Below are 19,230 nucleotides of genomic sequence, written 5' to 3'. Positions count from 1 at the left end.
GTTGATGGGCCTATAATAGCATTCCGGACAAATAGTGGGAAAATATTTTACATAGCAATGAAGGAATCCATCGTCTTTCTGTCTGTTTACAACACTCTCACAGAAGCAAACTTCAATGTCAGTGATTGGAACCATATAGTGGTAACTTGTGAGCAGTTCAAGATCAAAGTCTTCGTCAATGGCATTGAAAGAGTATTGCGGGAGAGATGGAATGAATACTTCTTTGTTTCGTCAGACCATGGGCAGCCGAACTGTATTATCGGAAATAATCCGCATTTTTTCAAGACTGGATTAATAGAGGAATTAAAAACACAGTCGTTTATTGGTTCAGTTATGGATCTCTATGTTGTTGGAAGGGCTTTGTCTGTGGGTGAAATAGCAGATATATTTCAAGGTAACAATTAATTACTTATTATTTTTTTCGATACCCGCACCATAAAATCGCTATTTTAAAAGCACTTCGTTTCAACATAAAAACCTCATCAAGGCCCCATAAAACTTTCAAGATTTATTTCTCAACTCTCGTCCATTTCCTGGTAATTTTGAGGAGATTCCCGTTGAAATCCGGGCATTTCTTTTTCGTTTAAAGGGACTGTGTCACCGGAATTGTGCTGGTGTTTTGTTAAATTATGCTAACATAGTGAACATCTTTTAACAAGAAAACAAAGACAGTAGGGTATATTCATACTAAGTGAATCAGTATATTTTCACATAGGATCACTGGAATGACCTGTTATATCAAAGGAACAAAGTAAGTCAACGTGTAAAAGCAAGATATAACGTATCGTCGCCGGTGAACCATATTTTTCGCATAGTACGTTATATCTTGCTTTTACACGTTAACGTTTTCCTATTCAGTAATTTAGGATAATGAGGACTACCTGTCCTCGTGAGGAAAAGGATGGAAGAAGAACAAGCTCTAATAGACCATTTGATGCAAAAGGTTTTGGTATACAGCTATTTCAATTAACGTTGTCGGATCAAAGCTAAAAGCTTAAAGACAAGACCGAAAGTTTACGTGGGATTTTTATGAATAAATTTATCAAAATCAGTCATGTCTGGAGAAAACAATAGGTTGTAATTAGCAGTACAATGACCTGCACGTGCAGGGATGATTTTGATGAAATTATTCATAAAAAATAATCCCACAAAACATTACGGTCTTGTCTTTTAGCTTTATTTTTATCCGACAACGTTAATTGAAATAGCTGTATTGTAACGCTATTAAGTTCGGTTGATGTTCACCGACGTTTCGGCAGTGCTGCCTTCTTCTAATAGACCATTTCCGATTTGCAGGGAACCCCATCATGAAAGCGAGGCTAAGTTCAAAACTATTTCATATGGAAATTAGTTTTTTTTTTTTTGCATATGAATGAAAACTAATTTTCATAATAAAAACTTTGTACTTAGCCTCGCTTTCACAATGAGGTTGAAAGCAACTCGAAAATGGCCTGTTAGTTTCCATCGAAAGATCACGAGTTTCCCAAGTATTCATCAGGATACAACTTCAGACATTATTGAAATATATCCCATAAATTATCGATGACGATCAAATGACGAAAAATCGAGGGCAGGAATTTTATTTGATGCGTTTCATTAGTCAGAAGGACGAGGTGAAATTAATCGGTTATGTAAGGTTGAATGCGCTGGATTTGTTTGGAATCTTCTCTAAAAAAGAACAGTTGCAATGACCAAAAGAAGAGTTGATGAAGAGTATGCAATTTGAAACTAGTTTCTATTGTTTAATTTAGGTCGTGATCTATGGTCAAATAAAGAAAACGCATTTGGCCAAGATTGGTTATCATAGGGAGGTTGAAGGAAGGGGTCCAGGGGTTAGCGCAGGGAAAGCAACTAGTTCCCATAACAATGATCAATAAATGATAACAATGATAATAAATGACGCTTAGTGTGTTGCTTTTTTCTTTAACATTTATTTAGGCGAGCCTATACCTCCTGTTATCAATAACAAAGAAACGGAAATAAATGGCTGCGATGTTAATCTGACATGGAGTCCTCTACGACGCCAAGCATGCCCTTTTACGAAGTACAGGATATACTACAGAGAAAAGAATTCACAAGAAAATGAAGCTGAGTGGAGTCAAATACCAATTTCCCAAGTTACAAGAACCTTCCATGTCATACGACTCACTTGTGACAAGGAGTATGAGATTGCAGTCTCTGCTTTAATTGACCTGAAAACCGAGAGTAAAAAGTCAACCTCTTGGTTTGTAAAAGTCAACACAGGTGTGATGTTATTTTATGATGAAGTTATATTTATACCACGTGTAATAAATTGAAAGGAGGTGTTAAAAACTGTGAAAATCACTCACATCAAGATCATCCATTCAAACGTTACAAGTGAAGAAGCTAAGGTTTGACCTTGTATTTATTCAGTATCCCCAACTACTACCTGCAACTTTGAATTCTTAGTTTATTCTTCACCCAAGTTAAAAGTGTCCTAATTGAGACAAGATAAAGTTTTTCTCTAGATTTTGGAGGTAAATGGAAGAAATAAAAAAAAGAAAAAAAGAAAATAGCGTCCCTTTACAGTCATGTTCAAGATTATTTATCCATTTGTCTAATATGGTCCAGTCTATTGCACGGTTTTAATTGTTCTGTTTTTGCCGTTTAACACTAGCTACGTTTTTTTTATATAAATTTTTCAGCGAAGAGGGCTACTACTACCAACACAAATGATGCTACGACAGGTACAATTGGTACTCCAACAGATAAAAGCGTTACTGCAAAGATAGCTGGAATTATTGCTGGAATTTCTGTAGCTCTTGCGGCTGTGATAGTTGTGGGAATCAATTACTTTAGAAGAAGGCAAGAGAACGAAATACGCAGACATACTAAGCACGAAAGGTAGGCTAGGACGCTGTCATATTTTATTTAACATATAAAGCTTAATTCAAGCTGGGGGTGATGAAAGAAATAAAATTTGCATTGAATTCCAGGTTATATCAGTATTTTTTCCTTCGAATCTTTAGGCATATGAGGCCGAATAATAATTATTAGTATACACCATACAAGTGAATAGTGCTTTACGCGCGCGCTGATTGGCTAGCTCGGAGGTGATTAGCCAAGTACTATTCACCTCCGAGCAGCCGAAGAGAAACAAGATGCCTTCCTGTCTCGCCACGGTTACTTAAGAGAAAATTATTTCGATAAACGAGGCGGCTGTTAAAAAAATACATAAATGGCAACAAAGTTTGGTTTGACGGCATTAAAAGGTAAGTTATTTAATTTTTTCAACCTCACATTCTAAGGCGAAAAATGAAAGTACAATCCCTTGCTTACGAAAACTGCCAACCACTAAAATTACAATGAAAACAATGACATATCTAATATTTTTCAGCATGGTTTCAACAACAAGACGTATTTCACAGAAAAACTGAAGAAATGACACTGTAGGAACTAAAAAGTGTCTCCAAAAGTTTTATTTGTCTGCAAGAAAGCGAGACGGAACTTTCTACAATAAGAAATCGCTTACCGCGTGGCGCGAAAATTTTCATTCCATTTGTCGGTATATTGTCAGAAATAAAATAACTTTTTGGTCGGCTAGTTATTCAGCTTGTGTAGTATATACTAAAACAATTATTCACCTCAGTGTCGGTGAAAGTAATGGATATTTACCTCGCCGCTTCGCAGCTCGGTAAATATCAATCACTATTCACCTCCACTTCGGTGAATAATTGTTATATAAGTATTTTTGCAGTGGCGGATCCAGGGGGAGGATCAGGGGGGTCCGGCCCCAAACCCCCATTAGACCCTTCGGTGTTTTTTACTACTTGTTTTACACTTTAATTTTTGCATCGACAAGATAACATATTACTATTCAATAGGTTGATTTTTTAAAAAAAATCATTTTGTCATTAAACTAAATTCCAGGTATATTAAAAAATGTACATTTTTGTTTGGGGGGGGGGGGGGGGAGGGGGGCTTCACTCTAGTGGTCTGTTCTGCTCTGCTCGCAAAGCACTATTGCCTGATCGCCGTTCACAGAAACATGTGCTCTATCCTGCTTTCTGATATTACGGAGCTTAAGCAGCGACGACGTCGACGGCAACGACAACGCCGCAAAACAATAGGTTTAATGAGCAAAAACAATCGCTCTGCACGTGCATTTTACATTTTGGTACAGTTCTCTGTCGTCCTCTGCAAAACAACAACGTGAAATTACCACATTTAAAGGGACAGTATCACGCTATTTTCAGTAACACATTGAAAATCGGAAAGACGCTATTCGGTTGATAGCAGCCAAGATATAATGAGAAAATGCCATTAGAAGAATATCAGAATGCAGAGAAACTATCCACGGATATTTTCGCTGCCAGATGACCAAGTTCAAATTTGAAAACGTCTGGCAGACGTTTTCAAATTTCGCTGTTGTAAGGCCTACTCTGGGACCTAAAGTCGCCTTAAGTCGCTTAAAGCTGCCTAAAGTCGCCTTAAGTCACCTTAAGTCGCCTAAAGTCGCCTTAAGTCGCCTTAAATACCCCCGGCAGGGGGAGGGGGGAATCTCATATTAAATTGACGGGGGTGATTGCCATACCTTTTAGGGGTTAATATTTGTGGTTTGATACCCCTTAGGGTGTTAAAAGCTAAAATTACTTCCATCAGATACATTGTGGTAGCTATTAGGGTAATGAGCCAAAAAATAAGACAGGCAGCAAATGTCAATCAACTGATTTGGTACCTCTTAAATAAAATGATAAAAAAACTGGTCAGATGAATGAGAGCCTTCTGTACTAGCCCAGCATGAAGTAAGATCAGTGTCAGTTATGTTCCAAAATTGGTTTTAGATACTATACTCAAGGAACTTCTATATTGTTTATGTTAGATTTTGCACTTTTTGTGTCTTGTTGAAGCGAAATAAACTTGTCAGTCCCCGTTATCCCTTGTCTTGTTATTCTCTAAAAATGCCCTGGCTTGCTGAAAATGTTGGGAGACCCTCATGGTCCCAAAATAAGTGCCCAGGGTGGTTAATCAAATAAATACGGTGTTAACACATGTGTTTTAAAGCAGGTATGAATTAAGCAATGGATTCAAACTGTGCTGAGGCTTAAGTCATGTGCAATTACTGAGGCATGGAAACGAAAACATGAACAGAGTTGTGGAAACCTTTTCCTGCATGAACTTTTTATTGGAATATTTTGGATAACACAAATAAATAAAATGAGCTTTTCTTTTCTGATAAGAAAATAATAATTTTTTCTAACTAGGTCCTAAATAAAAATCAAGAGTCAATGTCTCTTATCAAAAATTGATAAATTTTATAAGCTTAAGTGCACACTGTATGAAGGTTAAAATTATCCACTATCAGTCACTTACCGATTGGAAAACTTATCAGGTGCCATCGAACAGTACATAAATGCAAGAAAGGATAACTTCTGGATATTGACGTGCCAAATCCATTCGCGATGAGTGTCTATTTCACAACAACCATTTGACTTTAGCATTTGTAAACAAACGAAGAAGGTGAAATGTGCCAGGCGTTCAGACTAGCTAAAGCTCGTTCTGATTTCATACATACATTAAATTCAGTTTCTTGCCGCAAATCTTCATTGCCAAGATGTTTCCTGTAATTGACCATTAAGTAGAAATGCAATTTTACGGACATCCTTTCCACTGCGACTGGAAATAATTCCAAAACTTCTTAAAATAAATCCAGGAATTCACAAGTTGCATGCGTTTGAAAGAAGTGTGGGCACTGGGAACAAATAGAGATGAAGAAATGCATGCTGGGACGATCAACAACAACAACAACAACAACAACAACAACAACAATCTTTATTCGTGCCCAGAAAATATACAGAGTTACATTAATACAAGAAAGAAAAATTACTAAAGAAGAGGGCACAGCCACTTAGAAATAGCAAGCTAATCGAGCTAAGTGGCTGGGAATTTGCAAATACCCTACATTAAAATAGAACGAAGGACATGATTTACCATTCACACACACACGCACACACAAAAATAACAATAAACAAGGGGAAGTGCACACGCAAAAACTGATCGTCTTCAAAATGGCGGCACCAATCGTAGTTACTAAAACAAGGAATGACCTAAAATGACCTAAAATGACCTAAAATGATCTAAAATGACATAAAATGATCTAAAATGATTTTATTTTTTTAATTTTATAACAAAGACTAGTGAGCAGCACAACAGAAGACTTCTTGTAGTTTATTTCCGACGCGTTTCCCCACTTTCGTCTCTACCGGAGACTTCTTCAGGGAAATTCCCGATAATTACTGTATCACAACCGCGGCTTTGATTGATGCAAAGTGTCTAGTTTTTCCCCAGCAACGTGGTTTTGATTGGTGCGAAGTTCCAAGTTTCGCTCAGCAACGTGGTTTTGATTGGTACGAAGTGCCTAGTTTTTCCCCAGCAACGCGGTTTTGATTGAGCGAAGTTCTATGTTTCGCCCAGCAACGCGGTTTTGATACATGCAGCTATTTTATATGGAACTGGCACAGAGAGAGTTATCTTTCATTCATGCGCTACCCTTGACTTGTTAATTGCGTGTTTATTTAAGGAAATAGGCCTTATCACGGTGTTCGACGCCATTTTGACGAGTAGGCAAACAGGCTTGAAAAAACAGTGTTTGTATGGAAATCCGATGTCAAATAATTTTGATAAACATCCCTTCTGAAAAATTCATGAATTGGAAACTTTTGACACTAGAAAGAGGATTAAGAAAAAAAAAAATGGAGGGACGTAGCTGTGCCAGAAAGCGTTCAGCAGTGTTTTGAATTTTTCATACATTTGTCTACATAGCGAACCAGTCGTGAACTGCTACTAAAAATAGTTCGCGGGAAAAAATACTGAAAACCGTGATAAGGCCTATTGATGCACAGATATGCCTTTACATTGTTTACAAAATCGTTTTATCAGTGTTTACACAAGTATTTAGCCTTGTCGTGTGGCTTTTAATGTGCGACCGGAAAACGAACCCGAAAAAAATTGGTCAGTGCGATATTTTTGGGTCTTCCAGACCGACCAAAAAAAAAAAAAAGGATTCGCTCATTTTGCGGTTTGTTTACGCAACTTTGTCATCGAATTGGCTTACGTGCAACCATCGGCACTTTTCGAGTCCTCTTCGGTCTTTCCGGTAGTTCACAGCAGCTTCCTGGTATCAGCCTTTACTTTGGTAAGCACTCAGTTCTGTAATTCTGTAATTTTATCTTGGTTTCACTTCATTTAGATCATTACTACGCGGCACCAATGCATGCTTTCAAGGTTTGTGAACATTTTTGTGAATTTGTTATGCGTATTCTTGTTCTGTTATATTGTCAACAGTTGAACGGTATATATTTTCTTTTAAACAGGTAAACGCTACAGAAGGAGGCGTATCAACATTTTTATAGCTGGATTTCTGGCTTGAAGCTGGTATGAATTTGGCAACGACGGCCATCGAGCAAGTGGAATTTGGCATGGAGGAATTCAGCTATTGACATAAGTGTTACAGTTTATTAAAATAGTGAATGTAACAAAATGTTGGTCAAATCATTTGATATAGGCTTGCTAAGCTTAATGTGTATTAAATATATCATTGTGATTGAGTGATTTTTGATACTCTTTACATATTTGACATATTTATTACCGATCAATACTCTTGTTACATGAATTATGTATCAAAAAATTCCAGATGTGATCAATTGTGGGCATAATGTGCATCATGTCAAATTTTTCGGGGTTGATCACCCATGGAGTTTCCTGATACATAATGCTTGCATCATAACAATCCAGGCAATATTTTATTTCCTTTCTTGGACACATTTTTTTCAAGTCTATGCTTGTTAGTTAAGGTCATTGAAGGCCTTTCTGGGCCTGAACTGGGGTGTCTGTACTAAGGACTTGAAATCCCTGTGATGATGAAGCCTGGGTAATTTCTCAGTTATCTTAACAGCTTTATGCATTTTAAGGCTTGGTTCCTTGATTGGTCGATTACAATAAATCATTCACAGGCAAGAGCATCCTGTTTGCCTTTAAGGTTAAGGGTTCCATATCCATGTGGGACCTAAACAAGGCAAATTAATTGTATATGTCCACTGTAGTATATTAATAGGCCTAACCATACATGGACAACAGTCTAGCTTACTCACTGCACCTTATGTAAAATTTTCCTAAAGTCGCCCAAAATCGCCTTAAGTCGCCTTAAATCGCCTTAAGTCGCTTAAAATCGCTTCAATTTTACAGTGTGTTTTGCTTAAGTCGCCCAAAGTTACGGTGACTTAAGGTCCCAGAGTAGGCCTGTTGTAACGCACTAAAAATCGCCGGTTGTACTATCTTTTGGTTCAACCTTTCGTCTTAGAATCACTATTAATATTTCTTTAAATTAGCGATTGAGAAATTAATTAACACAGTGTCCAAAGTTTAAATTTAGTGAATTTTGGCCAAAAATCATTATATCTCCCATCGATCTCCCATGATACTGCCCCTTTAAGGTTTTGTGGAGAACGTGAACGCACGGCAGCGAATTTTTCACTTTCTTTCTTAACTTGTATGCCACTTCTACTAATTTGGTTCCTGGATAGTTCGCCATTTTTATAAAAGTTGAGCGAGTTGAAACAATCGCAAACTAGCACAAATGAAATAAAGATATATTTTCAGGTGACGTTTTCGTTGCCATTGCCGTTGCCGTCGTCATTGCTTAAGCTCCCTAATGACGACATCTGCACAACCTTTGACACCAAGCACAAAAGCAGGTTTTTCCAAGGCTGCATCCTTTACGAGTAGAATTCATGTGCAATAAAATCTGCAATTCCACAGCGACAAACCGATGAGTGGTGCAGGATCAATTGCCATTAGGATCAGTCTACCGTCAGTATTCTGTATTTAGAATTCATGTACAGGAGGAGGGGGGGGGGGGGGGGGGGGGGGACTCGGAGGTGTGGGGGATAAGTAATTTGCCTCAATAAACTTTCAACAATGTTTCTGAATCAAAGTTTGGACCCCCCCCCCCCCCCCCCCTATCAAAAATTACTCGATCCGCCCCTGAGCTACACAAGAATCCAAACAAGAGAGCTTATATCAAATAGCCAAAGCAAAAAATGTCTAAGATTAGACACAAATTTATATATATTTGGATTCATTTAAGAATGAAGTCCAACATCGTTCCTTTGCTGCTACGAGAAGTCACGCCTAAGCGAGTAACCATCATGGAGGAACTTGGTCGAGGTGCCTATGGTAAGGTTCACAAAGGAGTCATGAGGGAATTACCAAAGAAAGAAGTATTTTCCAAGCCCAGAGAGGAACGAGTGGACATCGGTGAAGGACGAGTGGTTGCCATAAAAGTTCTACTTGGTGAGAAATTCCTTTATGTGCTACGCTACTGGGCTTTCACGTCATGGGTCCAAAACTGTGTTAATATCAAAGCTAGAAACAAAAGAGAAATATCAAAAATGATGTTCTCAAACAGAGAAAAAAATATATTCACTTTTTAACAATGTCGGTTCAAGACGCATTTGAACAAATTGAGAAGGTAAGCCCATTTTTCAAGTAATACATCAAACACGAGACACAGTGTTTCATCACATATCAAACACCGAGAAGAGAGTTGAAAATACGACGCGTAGCGGAGTATTTTTGACGAACTTCGAGGTTTTTGATATTGTAATGAAACACTGTGACGAGTGTTTGATACAACTTCTCAAAAAAAACCTATTTTGAAGGAGAAATTAAGGAGGCAAAAGCGAGGAGTTTTTCATCAGATATCCAAACACGTCACGGTGCATGATTTCCTTTGTCTTTGGCTTTTGAATTATTAATGAGTTTGAGAAATTGTAATCCATTTCCGTCCAATCCGTCTTTAGCCAGAGTTTCAGAAAATTCGCAGACTAATTTTGAAACAAAACCGAACATTTATCTTCGATTTTCTTAGATTCTTGTGTCTTTTAGGTCCTTAAAGTAAATAAGGAGAAAGTAAAGAAATACACGTAAAGCAAATTAGGTCCCTGATTAATACTTTACAATACGCGTTTTCGGCTTTATACAAATGTATAAGAATGATGGACAAAGATGATCCACTGATCCGGCTTCCCAAGTTATTGTTAATAGCAAATGAATGTTGTGCGGTTTGAAATAAGTACCCAACAGTACAATAAATCGGAGAATTACCTCTGTGATGTCTCAGGTAGAGTGCAGAGTAAAACTATAAGAATCCTACTGAGCGTCAGCCCTAGTAAGAAAATAGAAGACGGCTCGAAGTAAAGAAAAATAATCTTTGACCACGACCGAAATCGAACCCAGGACCTCCGGATTTGATCTTACGTTGCTTTCATCGATCGTTTATTTTATCAACAGGTATACATGACAAATATACTACCCGACTTCGTATAGTGAAACCATTGATTGGTGGGGTGGAGGTGGTATGTAATCAAACGCCTCCAAACTTAGTGTCAAAATTCGTTGCTACCATGGCAACGATATCTTAAAGTGCAATTTTGCTGTTCCACGGTATTTGTTTTATTTTAAGGTTATGATAGTGTATTTGTTGTTCTTGATGTCTTTTTGATCGGTTTTTGTGGTTTACTAAAGTCTTGGGAGCCGTTCTTAAATCGTGCCGTACTCCTCACACCATGCAGCGTCATCATCTCCCGCTACAGGATTCCTACTTGACTTGACATGAACGTAGAGCAATGATTTAATTTGACACTTTAAGAGAGACAACAAAGAAAAGTTACAGAAGTACTGCAAGTCCCTCGGCTAAAAAGTTCTTACGTTTATTGGATTATCGGTTGTATACTGGTTGACTAACAAATCAACCGGGATCCTACATTGATGTCTTTTCGTAGATACTTCCTGTTTCCTTTTTGGTGCAGCCTGTTTACTTACTTGTTGATTGACTGGCTGGCTGGCTGACTGACTGACTGACTGACTGACTGACTGACTGACTGACTGACTAACTGACTGACTGACTGACTGACTGACTGACAGAATGAATGACTAACTGATTGATTGACTGATCTTTCAGAAAGGGCCGGCGAAGAAGGCAGACTACAGTTACTTCAGGAAATAGAACTTATGAAAGAAATAGGTTCTCACAGAAATATTCTGAGCATGCTCGGCTACTGGGTCAGGACAGAACCCATCATGCTTATCTTGGAGTATGTTCCACATGGGGATCTTCTTCAATGGCTTAGAAACAAGAGGCACCAGGTCAGAATCTAGTTTAATTTCTTACCTAAGAAATATTGGGTTACTCAGATTTAATTTCTTACTATTTTTTTTCACACGCTTTATTTAAATGCGCAAATACACTCACTATTTTTGAAATTTATCCTGGTATGCGAAGGGCCTTAAAGTTAAATTAAAGATTTCAAAGTCCTTGTATTTTTTTCTGTACCCTTTCAGCTTGAAGGTTTTATTCCATCATACATAGCGAAAATCAAAGGATCTGTTGTCGCCACCTGCACTGTCCACGTTTTTCATTAGACTGCGACAAGAAACAAACTAATAAACATTGGAGACAAATTCCAACAAGCTAGCAAATATCCTTGCTTATGAAGAAACCTAAATGATTCCCTATATATATGGGAAAAATTGACTTTTTTGGTTGAATTTGATGTGACCATGGTAACCAACCATTCACGTTTTCGGGAAATTCAACTATTTCCGTTTTAAATGTAGAAAAAGTAGTTTCATTACATATAGTTTTATGTTTTTATTTCATTTTAATATTCTTCTACTGGTTTTTATTACTTTTCGTTTAACTTTCACAAACTTTATTTGAGTACAGCGTTAAAATTGAACGAAAGACAGTCATAACCAATAATAAAAGGAACACTAATATGAGCTGAACCATAAACGTTGGTAAGAAAAGTAATTTATTACCGGGGAGAGGGCGAATTCTGCCCGCGGCAACTTTGAAAATGGATAAAGTTTTTGATATTTGCGCAAATGGCATGAGACTTCGGGACCTTTTAAGAAATTTATCTGGTAAAAATTTGGTGTGGTCGGTCAGTGTTCATAGACGTTGATGCTACCATGGGAAGCGATTTTTGACAGGCAGTTTTTTCAGAACATTGTCAATCTCTTTTTACAATGAAGAAAAAATTACTTTACTTACTGTTACTTTTGTGTTTTTTTTAGCTCGTATTAGTGTTAATTCCATTATTGGTTTTGATTACTTTTTGCTTAATTTCGGCGCTTTCCTGAAGTTTCAGAGATCTTAAAATCCTTAAATCACGTTTATCTTCAGAAAGACACCAACCCTTTAATTGAAACTGCAAGTATAATGCTGTCTTTTCGTTTTAATTTGCAGCTTAAATTAAAGAATACGATTGACGTCGGCGGGATAACTGATCAAGCAAGCGCAAAAGTACAGCCTGAGGTTATCAACAAGGAAGGAAGGTTGGACGATAGAGAAGAAAATATAGAGGAAGGAGTAGGAGCTGAAGGAGGTGATGATAAAGTGGATCTGACCTCAGCAGATAGTCAAGATGCTCAAGGAAAGAATGGATACAAGCCAAAACAACGAAATAGAGAAGGCCTAAATGACAAGGGAACAATTACCAGCCCTAACGGTAGTCCATTCTTTGACGTCGAACCCCGGTGTGCTATCATGGAAGACGAGGAACCAAGTGTCCATGGACACCATGGACACTCCAGCGGCCTTGGGGAGTCAGGCAAAAACACAGAAGTAAGCATCATTATCAGGAGCGACCTTAAAGATAGCGATGAAAACAGAAAGCAAGGGGAGGACTTGCAAATGTTAACGGTGGACAAACTAAGCGAGCAAACAAAGACCAACATCAACGACAGCTTTGATGTAAGAATTAAATCCCCGCCCATCCTAAGTCAACCAAGCCCCACAAGTTTTAAACAAGAAAAAGAAGAGAAGAAGCAACCAGTCATGTCTACTTTGGCAGTGCCTTCCATCCACTTTGGCCCCGTTCCGAAAAGAAAAGAGCTTCCTGCTGAACCAGAGTGCAAGAAAACACGAGAGAAAGAGACATTGATTACCGCGAAGAAAGAAAGCACCGAAGAATTTAAGATCATCATCCAGCCTAAAGATGAGCACCCAGGAGATGCTGCTGCTGATGATGATGATGATGAAGTTATTTCTGCTGAAGATCTTCTATGTTTTTCGTGGCAGATAGCGCAGGGAATGGTAAGTAGACAACCCAGGAGTGAAAGCCACAGACTGTAAACATTTACATGAAAGTAACCTAAAATTTCGTTCACCTTCTCCAGTTCTCCAGTCCTTCATTCCATACAGCCTTCCATCCCTCCACTTCGAAACTAAAGACTTCAATATCCGATCATGCTAGAATATAAAATTGCTTGAAATCAACTCCACCTAACTCCCACTCAACTCACACTTGAACTCGTGAATTAATCAAATTGTTGGGGATGCACACCAGCCAAACTGACGTTTAAGAATGAACACCAGCGAAGAAGGAATGATTTACTTGTTTTTTTTTTTTTTCAGTTTAATTAATCGTTTTGTTACAGCCGTAACCATAAGCTTCTTTATAGAAAAAATTGCTGATGCTATACTTTCGAGATTTGTCTCGACAGAAAAATCTATAATTTTCTTGATTCTTTAAATCCATTTCATCCTTTCGGCAGGAATATTTGGCCAGTAAAGGATTCATTCATCGTGACTTAGCAGCCCGTAACATTCTTGTTGGTGAGGACAGAAAGGTGAAGGTTGCAGATTTCGGTTTCCTACGCCACACAAGTGATGGTGAGATATACGAGGTGAAAAACACGAAAAAGCTGCCCATCAAATGGACGGCACCCGAGGCTCTTAAGAGCGGCATATACACTTTAAAGAGTGACGTGTAAGTATGCAATCTTTTTCCTTATATACATACTACTCTATGATATCGTATCACTAAGGCAGTGCAGCTGCCTTTGGGTTAGCAATAAAATTTTGCCCTGCTGTGAAAAATTGCGAAGAAACGGCAATAACAAATGGAGTCCAGAGTAATGGCGTGGTTACGTAAAGGTTTGGTCAATTGAAGCGAACCTTTGTTTTCTAGGGAAATTCGAGCAATTTGCTGTCTATTTTATAATGCGATGTAAGACTAGCCATTAAGTATACTCTAAGATGGCACAAAGCGGTGAAATTTGTTCCCATATGCCTCTTGGCATCATTATCAAGCTTAGAATAACGAATGAAAGAACTAACGTATGACAAAGGTGACAAAAATGCGTTCATGAATTTACGGTTAAGTGACAATAATTGTTCATTATAATGTTCATTACTATGTAAAGTATTTGAAAGGTAACAGCAAAGGTGCACTTTTCATACAAATAGTATAGCACAGACAGAATCGCTCTGCGTGTTAATGCTCGGTTTATTCTACCATTTACCATTTTGTTATTGAGTTGCCATAAAACACTATAATGTAATAAAAAAAATTGCCCCAACTATTCCCGCAACGTTTGATTATGTCATCAATAGTTCATTCAGTTTACTCGCTTATTTTTATCAGAAAAGGTATTTCCCAATTTAATTTGATTGAAATGAAATTCTGGCCAATAAAAAGCAATTATTTATGAAAAGAGCGAATTCTAGTTCCCAAGGATATAGATTTATGAAAGAGCAAATTCTAATGTTCCCTATGAAGTTGAAAGTGCTACTGTGAAGGAAATCGAATTATCTTTAACGAAATTTCTGGGCTTCAAGGTTAGACCTTACACTACAAGAAAAAAAATATATAATTCAGAAAAACCTGCCCGGTGCCCGATAGTACGCAAAATGCGCTTGCCATTACTCAAACGGCAACTACTTGAGCCGACAATGTTTTGCAGCGGCTTCGCTAGGTCTCTCGTGACGTCATCTTATTATCTTGGCGAAATGGATAAGCGAGAAAATGCAGTCGAAATGGTCAAGTTCTTCCCCTGCTTCTAGCGAACGTGGCTCTGATTTCAGTTCCAACGCGAGTGGTAGTTTTGAAGACAATGGGAAGGAATAACATGACGTCGGCTTAACTCTCCGTGTGGTTCGCGGACATTTTTGAATTGAGTAATGGCGGCAACCCGAATGTGAAAATTACGCTAGAAACAATCGAAATTACAATTTAAAATTTGGCATGGGTTGTATTCTCCTCTCTTCTTTCCAATGCTGAAGATAAAAGGAAAGGTATAATTTTGATCACAGTAGCACTTTAAAATGTCAAATAGAAAATAGAAATGAACATATAAATTGGACTTTCCTTTTTACCCAAACGAAACAATTTTTTTTCAATACCATATGATTCTGTTTTAGATGGTCTTTTGGTGTAGTGCTGTGGGAAGTGGCCACTATGGGTAAGAACATAACTTATTTACCTAATATCTCTCAAAATAGTATAATGGCAAAAAAATCAAAAATCTCTACTTTTCTGAGCTCGTAATGATGTTTTCTTGAAAAGCCATCGAAGTTCCTATTTTTAATATTAAATGGGAAGTATCACGCAAATTTGCTGTCATTTCAAAACCCAAAAACGTTTGTCTGTCAGCGGAAACAAAGAAATTATTGTCGAGTTTGTTATAAATTATCACCCCAGTGCAAAAAAACTGTCGATTAGTGCCTCTGGCCAGACACAGAGTAGGCCGGTGTGGATTGAAACTTGAAAAATGTTAGGCTAATGTTTTTCAAGTTCTCGCATTTTCGTTTCCAAAAAAGGTGAGAACAAATCACGAGTTGTTCCTTTCAATAATTGAATTGATTTTTTTCCTCTCGTCATTCTAGAATTATTTGGCAGCTGATTGAAGGTCTTATTTCATCATTTTTAACAAAAGATACCAAAAACCCCATGATACTTCCCCTTTAACGTTCTAGTTCCTCGCCATGAACTCGGTACTCAGGCTTTCACAAAGCACAAAGACTGCAAAACAGTCCAGGTTTTTTTTCTCTATCTTGAACTTCAAGACTGGGTCAACTTTGAACATGAATAACTTTATTATTATTATTATTATTATTATTATTATTATTATTATTATTATTATTATTATTATTATTATTATTATTATCATTATTATTATTATTATTATTTTTGTAAGTACCGCGAAACTTCAGGACTGTTTGGGAGATTTATCTGGAAAAATTTAATCTGGTCGGTTGGTATTCATTGACTTCAATGTTACCATGGTAACCAATTTTTGAGAGGCAGTTTTATCAGAGAGTGGAAATTTATGTTAAAAACAAAGAGAGATAACCATTTTACTGTAACTTTTATGCTTACAGGTCATCTTAGTGTTTTTTAATTTCGGCGATTTCCTGAAGTTTTGGGGAAATCCAAAAAATCCAAGATGGCGGATTCAGGATGGCTGCCACATGCCAATCATTACCTAATTTTCGCGTCATTTTGCGTCATCACTTTCCTTTGTGGACCTTAAAAGAAACATATTTGGACGTACTTTTCTTCCTGCCAGCCTCATTGTAATAACTATAATTTATAAGGAAGAAATGAAGGGGGGCAGAATCCGCCTTCCTCCCGGTCCCAAAAGACAAAAAAAAAAAAAAAAAAGAAGAAAGAAAGAAAAGAAAAGATAGATAGGGTTAAGCTGAGATTCAGTTTTTGATACTTATATTGTGATTACATTTATTTTTGTTTTGTCCTTAACATGCATGTAATAAGGATATTTGTCCCACATGGTCGGTACGCGTATTGAAAATGAACCTTACAATTTGAGTACAATTTAAAGCTGTGCAGTTTTCAAATAAATTAAGCGTGTATTTCTAATATCTAGCCATTTTTCTCTGACCTGACCCTTTAGGAGGCATCCCGTATCCTGATATAAGCAACAGACATTTGTACAATATTCTTAAGACAGGATATCGCATGGAGAAGCCCAAAACATGTGGTTACGAAATGTGAGTAACTAAGCCCTGGTTTGACCTTACCTTATAAAAATAATATAGCCTGGCTATTCAACGAACTGCTTAGATAAAAGCGAATATTTTTAAACATGTCCAAAGTTTATTTCCTTGCTAAAAAGAAGTAAATATTCAAGGAAAGTTTACCTTTACGCTGGACGAAACCTGTTCAGTGAGGCTGAATTATGTCGTAGTAGTCTCGAAACGTATTGTTACGCAATTAGCACAACAATCTTTTGGTGGGAAAAATTTTATTTGGCAGTGAAGGGTTTTGGTTAAGGATGCTGGGAGAGGTACATCCGGTAGCACCCCGGTAGTAGCCCTTTGAATAATGGCCTGGACCGTTTGAGACCACGGAGGAGGGGACCATTCTTAGCTTAGTAGAGTACAAATGAAGGGGAACTCCCTCCTTACCGTCCCCACCTGACAGACTTAACGTTAACATGGATAAAAGAGTCCTTTGTTGCCTAATTTGCTATATTTGACCTTTCCAGTTACCAGTTGATGATGGACTGTTGGAAAGACGATCCAGATGAACGTCCGACTTTCACACAGCTAATATCTATAATGGAAGAAATGATGACAACAGACACGCCATATTTTGAACCCAGCAAAACAGACGAGTCTGAGTCATGTTACGGTAAGGTAGCTGCTAGCACCAGTAAAACAGCAGAACTAGGTAGCACCACCATTGCTGGAGAACTTGATAGCACCAACAAGGCCGGGGAACTGGCTAGCATCATCAAGGCCGGAAAACTGGCTAGCACAAACAAGGCCAGAGAACTGGCCAGCATCAGCGACTCCATAGAAATGACCAGCATCAGCAACACCAGAGACCTGCCCAGCACCAGCGGCACCACAGAACTGGCTAACGTCAGCAACACTGGGGAACTACCTAGGAGCAGCATCATCTTGGAAGTGGATACAAATTTGTAGTTAGTTCAGTATCAGCGAAAAAAAGTCATTTCCATTCGATATGCTGATAACAGGTGTAGATAATTTGTTGTCAAATTGTAGTAGCTCATTGTCAAATGCTTTTGAATCGTAGTAGCATATCATTGGCCAGGTCTATCCAGCTAAGTTAATTATGTAGTAAATAGAACGTTAGCCTTACAACTGGTTATTACCAAATTAGCTGAACTTCAAGACAGGGAAACCTTCTGCACCACTTAAATTGAACAGCAAATCTCCGTCTTCTTCCAAAGAAATCAACATCTAGGGAAAGAAATAGGTGAGAGGTTCTTGCAGATATCCTGTTCATACGCGCAAAGGCGGGGAACTTTGTTGGAAGGGAATTATTGGAACAATGCCTCATGAGTTGAAGATTTTACCTTTTGTACACCTCCGTTTGGACAGTGCATCTTGATAAATGATGAATTGTTAATTTAATTCTAATATAATTTTGTAAGACGCAAGTCAAAAGAATGAACAGAAAAACTATTTATATAGGTCACCGTACAGAAAATGTCAGGTTTAGTATCTATATTAATCATTACATTTGCATACGAAAGGATCTTCACCATCATACTCGAAGACCAGTGAAGGATCCATTAACTATTTATAATTTGTAATACGCACCATTTTTTGAAAGGCATGGTTTTTTTAAAGGTAAAGTTGTAGGGAGCTTGATTAAATTTCATTAATGAAGGTCCAGTTTCTAGCTGTAACGTTATTCACCATGTCTTTGCTAAAATAGTTTATAGCAGAGGCATTGAAAGAAAGCAGTTTAAAACGATCACTGACCTGGTGCAAGTTCTTTCATCGGGCGAATTTTGAAGACAAAAAGATTTTTGCTGTTTTTTTTTTTTTTTTTTTTTTTTTTTTTTTTTTTTTTTGTCTGACGAATTTAGAATTAGCGTTGCAGTAGGAAAAAGAATGTGATGACAGAATCTAAAAACAGAATGAATCCATTGTTACTAAATGTTAACGTTGCATGTTAAGTGGAAAGTTTACCTTATGCTGAATTCGTATCTATGTTCAACCCTTCTCTTCTCTTTCCTTCCTTACAAAACGTAACTCGGAAAATGACAACGTTCAAGAGAAATGTGAGACTAGTTCAATCGATAGGAAAATCTCAGATTCTTGTCATTGATGTGTCATCTGTGAACGGTAAATGGTATATCAAAATTCCTAGAAAATAAAGAAACAAATTCCACGTAGGGATATTCTGCCAACCAGACACTATGCAGAGAAAACTCCGAAATGGACAAACTTTGCAAAAACCTCAAAAACTACTGGTTTCACTTGAGGGAAGGCACTTAGATGATCTTACTCTTTTCATCGAGATCTCGCTCTTCAACAGGCGTAAGGTAAATTGCGACGAAAGAGTGCTTGGCTCCTAACTCGCCTAAACAACTACTATGTTGGTCATTTTCTGACCATTCAGTATCCTGATTGAGTTTTTACGC

The 19,230-nt window shown here is 37.6% G+C and overlaps 1 protein-coding gene across 1 annotated transcript; it reads left to right on the top strand.

The window, feature by feature from the left end:
* The first annotated feature begins 7 nt into the window (after positions 1–7).
* On the top strand, positions 8–18,546 carry LOC146459833 (uncharacterized). Its single transcript, XM_085088688.1, has 10 exons — positions 8–394; positions 1,939–2,244; positions 2,667–2,865; positions 9,107–9,312; positions 10,982–11,166; positions 12,272–13,120; positions 13,582–13,796; positions 15,230–15,270; positions 16,723–16,819; positions 17,317–18,546. The coding sequence occupies exons 1-10, from the start codon at positions 58–60 to the stop codon at positions 17,756–17,758; spliced, it is 2,877 nt and encodes a 958-aa protein (XP_084944814.1). The 5' UTR covers positions 8–57; the 3' UTR covers positions 17,759–18,546.
* Positions 18,547–19,230: the final 684 nt, after the last annotated feature.

The sequence above is a fragment of the Pavona decussata genome, unplaced genomic scaffold, assembly GCF_977016875.1.
Source record: "Pavona decussata unplaced genomic scaffold, jaPavDecu1.1 SCAFFOLD_215, whole genome shotgun sequence".
Classification (NCBI taxonomy): Eukaryota; Metazoa; Cnidaria; class Anthozoa; order Scleractinia; family Agariciidae; genus Pavona; species Pavona decussata.
This window is presented reverse-complemented; position numbering and strand designations above follow the sequence as displayed.

What these genes read in the sequence shown, in the direction of transcription:
- LOC146459833 (XM_085088688.1), top strand. Translation starts at nt 58, where the DNA reads ATGAAGGAATCCATCGTCTTTCTGTCTGTTTACAACACTCTCACAGAA. An exon ending in GGCAGATAGCGCAGGGAATG is followed by an intron (nt 13,121 to 13,581) that starts GTAAGTAGACAA and finishes TCCTTTCGGCAG; the next exon opens with GAATATTTGGCCAGTAAAGG. An exon ending in GTGGGAAGTGGCCACTATGG is followed by an intron (nt 15,271 to 16,722) that starts GTAAGAACATAA and finishes CTGACCCTTTAG; the next exon opens with GAGGCATCCCGTATCCTGAT.